At 43.3% G+C, this 8,445-nt stretch overlaps 1 protein-coding gene across 1 annotated transcript; it reads right to left on the bottom strand.

Moving 5' to 3' along the window:
• Positions 1 to 2,890: 2,890 nt before the first annotated feature.
• Positions 2,891 to 8,024, bottom strand: DYNLT1 (dynein light chain Tctex-type 1). Its single transcript, XM_066180465.1, has 5 exons — positions 7,919 to 8,024; positions 5,153 to 5,194; positions 3,877 to 4,000; positions 3,588 to 3,665; positions 2,891 to 3,310 (listed from the first exon to the last, which is right to left on the bottom strand). The coding sequence occupies exons 1-5, from the start codon at positions 7,943 to 7,945 to the stop codon at positions 3,240 to 3,242; spliced, it is 342 nt and encodes a 113-aa protein (XP_066036562.1). The 5' UTR covers positions 7,946 to 8,024; the 3' UTR covers positions 2,891 to 3,239.
• Between the last annotated feature and the right edge of the window lie 421 nt (positions 8,025 to 8,445).

Below are 8,445 nucleotides of genomic sequence, written 5' to 3'. Positions count from 1 at the left end.
ATTTTCAGTTTATATGCATTTTCTTATGCATATTTAAACTTGGTTAATTGCACAAGGATGGGATCCAAGAGGCTGTGTCATTACAGATGTTTTGTATTGTTTATTGGGTGTTTCTTTATTATCTTGCCCAGACTTGAAGGTGGAAGGACAGATTGCTAAATTCTTTAAATACACCAGCCAGGTTACATAAGGGACCTGGCATTTTCAAATGGCTTCACAGTGGCTTTGCAAAGCTTGCTGTGGCCATGCTGGCAGTGAGAATTCTCCTGGTGGATGTTGATAGCAGTAATAAAAAACAGGTTTAAAGATGGTTGAAGACGCTGATGTCATTCATCAACTTCATACAACTCTTGTCTTCCAAAAATCTGCTCATAGCTGGTAGACTGTGAAAGCAATCAGCACATTACTTGATGTTTGGGGTGATGCCACTTCTTAGATAAACTCGAGGGGAGATGGAAATCTCTCTGTGCTGAATAAAATGGCCACAACCTTCTCCACACAAACGGACATGCAGCTCACTCCTGCTGTAGTATTAGATAGGGTGGTGCTCGTTTAGCAGGAGCAGCTAATCCTGGAGCCATTTCCTTAGCTTTTAGTTAACACAGGTCAGACTCCTCTGTGGCAGCAACAGTAAATGGCTTCCCCCTTCCTCCTCCTCCCCTGCAGACTGGGGCTCCCATGCCCCATTTCTGTAGCTGTAATCATATGAAGAGCCAAGGCAATAAGTAAGAGACAGCAGAGACTGACTGTAATTACCTTGAATGCTTCATCCACAGTTTGGGTTTATTTTTTTTTAAGGCAAATTAATTACCTGGACTCTGCCAGCTCATCACTCAAATGCTTTACTTTGGCACTGTGATGAGCTGGCCATCAGCCTCTGGAAAAAGTGCTTAAAACTGAAGTGTTTGAAGGTAAGGAAAATTTAAAAATCCATTACTGTAGAAAACCAAAACAGTAATTGCCGTGCAATTTTAAAGAAAAGCACTATTTTAATCATGGGAGTGAGAAACCAACATCCAAAAATCCACAACCTCTAAACCCCTTTCTGTAGCCCTAAAACATACCTTGGAAGTACTGGTTATTGCTCACATGTAAAACCATCTATAGAACTGTATCTACCTTTCTGTAGTGCAGTTCCTGTTTTAGTGCAACAGGGGTTTCTCCTCCCATGCTTGCCAGCCTTTACACTGACAAGCATCTCAAACATTTGTTTGGTTGTTTTTTTGGTTTGGTGGTTGGTTTTTTTTTTTGCAGTTCAGAATATGCATGAACAAAAAAACAGCAAAAAATCAAGGGATTTGCTATTATTAACATGAAAAAAGGACAAGGAATATCTGAATGGCTTAACCAAGAAGCAAATATTGACTCAAAGTGCATAAAACTGTTCCTTTAAGTGGAAATAAATAGTTCAGTAGGTACTACACTGCCAGCATCATTCTGGCATGATGAAAAGAAGAAGCATCTAAGCATCCAGATGAAAAATTTCCTTTGCAACTCAGGAGCAAAGATTTATTCTTTTCATAACAAGTTTCTCTCTGACCCTGATGACTGTTTTAGGCATGCTATTCAATCTCATTTTAATATTTTCTTTTTACAGGTGTTGTATCATTTCTGACTGAAGACTGAACCCATACTAAAGCTCTCTTACAGCAATGTAAGGGATGTGCTTCTCAGGCTAAGGTATATACACACTCTGTATAGCCGGTAGCACTCACTAGGATATGTGAGAAGACTGAAGCAGCTTGTCATGAAGGAAATGTTTACAGAGCTGTTTTGAAACTGGAATGTCAGCACAAATACAGAAGCCTTACAGCTCTATTAGAAGTCTCAAACGTGCCAAGCCCAAAGCTGCTGATACATACACCTGTTTTACTCCTCTGACAGCAGATATGGATAGGGGGGAAGAGGGTCAAAGCCTTGCCTAGCATAGGGCTTTCCACAGTCTGACTGCACTGAGCACAGTTAGCACAGAGCAGGTAACACTGTGGCAAACAAATGCTCTGGCATTTGCACCTGCAGTCTCTCCAGATCGTGGGTTCATACTGCTGTAGTAGGAATCATCTCTCTCTTGAACAGCTCTAGCTAAGAGCCAGATTCTGAACACATTAGACAGGGCTTTTAATAAATACCTACTTTATTTCTTTAACTCTGCCTAGCCTCTGTTCCAGGTCAGCCTCTCTAGGTATCACTAAAAAGCAGCAAACCACAGGTTGCTCTCCCACATGCGTTTGTAACTCTTGTAGCTTCATCAAGAGTGAGCTACTGCTTGCAGAACCAGCAGAGCTGTTGGCAGAGGTTTTCTGAAATTCATAGTATGCTCCCATTTCTTTAGTTAGCTGAAAAAACACTACCAAAGCCTATGCTGGAAACTTGTTTTACTTGTTATGCTTCTTCAACTTTAGAAGGCAGGAGACTTACTCACATGTTGTTTAGTCATATTGCCTCAAGGCAGTTTTTTTCCCTTTCAGAAAGGATCATGTGTCATGAGCTACCAGAACTCATCACTCTCACTACCAGCAAAATTAATATGGACTGAAGCTATGTTTGAGACCTGCTTAATACATTCAAATGACTGCAGAAGTGAATGATTACCCAGGTACAGCTTGCTGAGCACTTCCAGAATGTGAAAAATTCCTTATATTTGTTCAATGAAGGCAGTTATCATTCCACGCTCTAAATACCATACAAAAAAAAATTAAACAGGTCCCAAAAATGCAGCCAAGTTACTTTTTCATAAACATCGTAATTTTCTTGCACCTTTGTAGTGAGTTTGGCAGAATTATGCAAGTGCTTTGCATTGTACTATGTACCTCAACTATCTTGAGGAGAACTGAAAAAACTTTTTCCCTCAATAACAAAAATTTTAAGTTTAAATGAATCACACCAATAGTTATGAATTTCAATAATTTAATGCTAACCAAAAGTACAAAGTGTGAAAGTCAGTGTCTCATTTATATTGGTCTAAGAAAAGAAATCTAGAGAAAGTGTTTAAACTGCAGCAGATTTCAGTATTAGCACCTTGAAGAGAAGTTTTGAAGTGATAAAAAAGTATAGAAAACACTGGTATGGTACTAAGTACAAACATAAAACAGGTAACAGCATGTTTTCAAATTTCTACCTTTAGAAGAAAAGTTACTAAAAAATGCATTAAAAACAAGTTGCTCAGGTATTCACAGTTTGAGTGGAGATGGAATCAAGTGCTGGAATAGAAAAGAGAAGGATGAACAATTTCAAGGCAATTATAGTGCGAGTCCAAAGGCACTGACAATACAGTACATGGTCTTATTCTCCCATCTCACAGTGCAGGTTCCTGCAAATACAGAAACAGGGTTTCAGAAAGAGAAGGAAGTTAAAGTGATTACATGCATTTTTGTACTTGTTTCCTTTAAGAATCTTAAGAAGGAAACTTTCACAACAGCCAAACATTTCATTAACAGCCCAGTTATTGTCACAGCCAGATGGAAAAAATACCAAACACTATGCCATTACTCCAAAACTACAGACTTGTGGGGGGAGGTATGCTGCCTAGTCTTAAAGAGACTGGCATTGAGCTGCTAGTTGAAAAATCCAAGAGTTGTTTTCCTTACCATCACTGGAGTTGTCCCAGAAGCAAGAACTTGCTGTATGTAGCCCAGCACCATTCTTTTGCATAATCACACAGGTCACTGTTAGTCAGGAGAGAAGCTTTGATTAATTTCTCACTAGCATTAATTAACATTTAGCTCCACTTTTCCTCAGCTTAGCACACACATAAGCAAACATGCATGCTTGTGGGCAGTTTACAGACAAGGCTCTCCCTAAAATCTTCCCCCAGCCCCTGCCTACTGGTGCATTTGACTGTCCCAGCTTTCAGAGAAAAGGGGAAGCTGAACTCACCGATGTACTTGAAGGGCTTCCCCAGCTTTGTGAGCTGGCTCAGGGTTTGTTCCACCACGCTTGTTGTCCACTGGTTCACTTTGCTGTGCTGGTAGGCATTGCCACCGATAGCACCCTCGATGGCCTGGGGGGACAAACAGGTGAAGGAGCTGCACTGCTGCCAGCTGCAAGGCACCCATTAACCCTTTCCCATACCCACAGGGAATTCCTAAATACTGCTGGTCCACACTGGCTGTTGGAAGTGTTTGCAGTTATTAAAAACAGGCAGGTCAGAGTCTGACCCAGACTCATCATAGATCCTAACAGATCCCACCCTCTGTTGTGATATTTAGATTATTTGTAATGTCCTACAGCCATAGTTATGAAAAGGGTCCTGCATTTAAACAGTCCTGAAGAGAACTGAAAAAGGCATAGTAGTACAACAGCTCATTCACACACATTCTTCTACGGAAATGAAATTCCGATTTTTGAGCAGAATAATTTCTGGGAAACAAACGCCCACAGTAAAACAGAAGACCCATGTTGCTACTGGCTACTAACAGAGCAGAAGCCCCCAGCCAAATAAGCCATTTTACTTATGAGGATAGTTTCCCCTTTAACATATAAATAAAAGTATATTAAACCTACATGTTTTTCATTGGCACATTTTTTCATCACATAAATTATTTTTAAAATAACTACAAAATTGAATTTAGAAGAGACAGGAGCATGTATTAAAGCATGTGTATTCAATTTACAGAGTTTGACCAGAACAGTTATTTTGCAACAACAAAAAGACTGCACACAAAAGGAATTCCAAATCCTGCTAGAAATTTTCTAGACAGAAAATTCATGTTTCTTAGCAACAAGAATAGTTCGATCATTCCAAACAAACAAGAACTCACTTTGGAGAAAGGCATCTTGAAAGAACACAGTAACACGCATATGCAGACAGTCTACAAAAACTCCTGTATTTTACTAAAACATAAAATCTATTTCTACAGTGTTTAACATAAAACATCCCCCAAGAAATTCTAACAGGGATGCACTGCAACCAGAGAGGAGTGTATGAAATTACTTTAAATATCTCTTAGATTTGCAATATATATCACAGCTAAAGCTTGGTATCATTTCTGCTGAAGTCCATACGCTGGTTAAATCAAGTTACCTGTACTTTGACAGCAACCTATCTAGAAACCTATGACATATCAGTTATCACATTTTACTGAACACCTTTTGGTACACAGCATACAACATTCGAAATTTCACACCAACAAAGTGAAAATGTTTAAATTACCTCTTTAATGATGCTGCTGACTTCATCAACCAGAAAGGAAGCCTACAAAAGAAAAAGAAGAATTTTAAATGAGCAGGCACATTCTTCTGTTTATGATGTTTGAGCTCTGTTAAGAACATGCACTAGAAATTTAATTTATCCTTTTCAGATTTCTGGCAAGTCAGAAGCTACCAAGTCTGCCTTTATTTGCATATATATGTACTCTAGCTCCTTCAGCCCAGTCAAGTTAACCTTCTTAGAAAAGTAATGAAAAGTAAGAAATGAATTAATATTGACTGGCCTTTTGAGTCAAGAAAGCTTTCAAATTTAGACTTGGAAGCATTTTAAAATAACACATATGGCACTTGTGTACACATATATTCCCCATTCAAAGTAACGTCTGCACATCCCAGTGGGCTCACGGAGATACCCTCAGTTAAATGGAGCTGACGTCTCCAGGGCACTGATGTGGACAAAATATCAGCTCAGAGCCGAAGGATAAACTGTCTTGACAATCTCAGGCAGGGGTAAGAACAAAGCTGCTCCTTGGAAACCAAAGGGGAAATGAAGCTCACAGGACCTTCAGCCTTCAGGGAACAGAGATTAAGCACGTGGAATAAAAACAGTGAAGGCCCCAACATTTTACTGATCTTAAAACTACCACCCATTTACTGGTATGGTTAGTAGTTAATGTTTTCCAGTCTTATTCCCTCTGCTCCTGCTGCCTCCCATGTCAGGGGGTTAGAACTGCTGGGGCAGCCAGGGCGAGGGAGCAGTGACAGGGGGACCCCACGCTGCAGCAGCGACTCACACCCCACCCTGTCACTGCTGGTGTCTCACAGCCTCACCTCACAAACCAGGACAAAAGAAGGGCACATAAAGGCAAACTGTTAATTTCAAAAGACCGAGTAAAATGTAAAAACGAACCTAACCAGGTGAATGTTGACTGAGTTTTCACTGGGACAGAAATGAACAAGTGGGTAATTCACGTGTGCAGGCAAGATGCAGTTACACCTGCTCAGGAGAATCTCAACATCACATTCATAAACCTTTGGTCAGGAGGTGAACAGTCTAGCCAGCTTCAATGACATCTGACATTCAGAAAGATGAGAGAAGTTGATCATTCTCCATGACAGAAGAAACAGCACATCCTGGGAGACAAGCTGGGCAGTTCCTTTTCTATGCCTATCTAGAGGCACCAACTTGCTGGCACAATTCAACATTTTTAAAAGCTTTTATGTGCTGTGGCAAATTGCTCTTTATTTTCAGCTTCTTGACTTGGATTTAACACGCCTCGCTTATTTTCATGGTACTTGGTATTTTACAGGTGCTTACATTTAAGGTGCACCAGTGTATATAACTGTCACCCCCAACAATAACCAAGCAAGGGCTACAATTATCAAAAAACACTCTCTCCCACAGAGCTTAAGAGTACGCATGGTAGACGTGCTATGCTGGCAGACATGAAGACTGCTGTCAATCAAGATGATAAACCACATACAGTTTTCTTCTTCACAAAATCTGCTCAGAAATGCCTTTGAGTGAGTACAAACATGGTTCACACCAAGGTGAAATGATTTAAATTCAACCCAAGTTCTCAAGGGTATTTCGATATCTAAGTTGTACTGAAACAACAGAGAGATTTGAGAATTCCTTTCTAGGTCTGATGTTACTTTTCAATCTTCTTCCTTCCTTGGAATGACAAAAATGAACATAAGTGTCTGATATCCAGATTTAGGATATATGTGCTATAACTGAACTATGAAATAACACAACACTACCCGTTTTACTATTGTCATCTTTTAATATGACATAAAAACTTTTCTGTATTACTAACAAAGGGGGGGAAATCGGTTACTTTAAAGTTTCCCTGCAGTACCTCTGGCACAAAGCAAGCAGACAATGTTTCCAACACCTCGTTTAAATAGGGTGGGGTGCTCCAAGGCAACACATGCGAACTGCAGAGCAGCACTATTGCCTTTAATAATTCTGAACGCGTTTTTGAAACCAGCAGTAAGAATGATATTCCAGTATGTTAATTATATATTTTAAAAAACCCCAAACAGTCTGTGACTGTAACAGAGGCCAGACCCTGACATGAGGACGAGGCTTTTACAACAGGACAAGCCTGACACACCTTGGCCCCTCTGGCTGCTTCGCTATTGTGTCACCCAGTCACAACGCGGCTGTTTAACAGTGTCACAGCTCAAGTGACACTGTCCCTCTGCAAAAGCAGCACTGGCTGCTTCCTCCTCCTTAGCGAGGGGACATCAGGCGATCATTTGGCACGATAACAGATTGCCACCCTTGGTTTACCCCACTCCGTATCTTGGGAATGGGGTGTGACGGCCCATCAGGGCGCCTGTAACACGCGGACCAGAGGCTGGGACTCCTCTTTCCGCACACAAAAAGCTTCCTCGGGTTTTGCCCAGCCCAAACAGCACCGGCCGCCCTCCCACACGGCACCGGGCTTCTCCGGCGGGGGCAGCCCGAGGCCACGGCACCCCTCACGCCTTTTCCCCGAGGGACCCGCAGCGGCAGGGGGAGAGCCCAGAGCCGAGGAGCCCAGTGAACCCCGCACAAGGGGCCGGCAGAACAAAGGCTGGGCCCGCCTGCCGCCGGTGCCGGGACACACGGCTCCACCCTGGGGGAGGGCGACAGGGATGGCGGCGGGGGACGCCGAGGGGTGGGAGCCGAGACGGACGGGCACCGTCTGAGACCCTCCGCTGGCCCTGAAAGGAGAGGCCAGGCAGAAAGCCGTGCTCCCCCTATCCCCCGTCTCGTTACCTCTTCTCCCGTCTGGAACTCGTCCATCTTCCCGGCCGAGCCGCTCGCGCCGCTACCGACCCCCGACACCGCCCCCGCGCCGGCCGCCGCCCGCACTGCGCCTGCGCGCCGCCGCCCGCCGCGGCTGGGCTCGGCTCGGCGCCCTCCAAGATGGCGCGGTTGCCATAGTGACAGCGGCCGGGAGGCAGGCGGGAGATGGCGCTGGGCGGGGCGGCTGCGCTGCTGTCAAACGTCCCAAGGGCTGTGGCTGAGAGAGGCGTGGGGGCCGCTCGTCACGGCTGTGCTTTTCGTCCCGATAGGTTGGAGTTCGCGTTCAGCCGTCCAAGACGTCCTTCCCTGGGAGGTCCTCCCCTGGGAGATCGTCTTGAGCTCCGCAAGGAGCGAAGGAGGATCTGCTTCTTGTTTCTGGAAACAGCTTAAAAAGACGGCCTGTGTGACAAACTGAAAAAAACAAAACCAAAAACAACAACAACAACAAACCATAGAAAAACTCTTCCTGTCTTTTCATTATATTTTGCCCCTGCCCA

The sequence above is a fragment of the Chamaea fasciata genome, unplaced genomic scaffold (assembly GCF_029207755.1).
Source record: "Chamaea fasciata isolate MVZ Bird 193981 ecotype frontalis unplaced genomic scaffold, bChaFas1.0.hap1 SCAF_3, whole genome shotgun sequence".
In the NCBI taxonomy this organism is placed as follows: Eukaryota; Metazoa; Chordata; class Aves; order Passeriformes; family Sylviidae; genus Chamaea; species Chamaea fasciata.
Note: the sequence above shows the minus strand (reverse complement) of the source record. Positions and strands in the feature narration are given on the sequence as shown.

Excerpts from the sequence above, each read along its gene's own strand:
- DYNLT1 (XM_066180465.1), bottom strand. The coding sequence starts at position 7,945 with ATGGACGAGTTCCAGACGGGAGAAGAG. Across the intron at positions 3,666-3,876 it reads GAAGCCCTTCAAGTACATCG|TGACCTGTGTGATTATGCAA; the intron begins GTGAGTTCAGCT and ends CCTGACTAACAG. Across the intron at positions 3,311-3,587 it reads CTGGGACAACTCCAGTGATG|GAACCTGCACTGTGAGATGG; the intron begins GTAAGGAAAACA and ends CTGTATTTGCAG.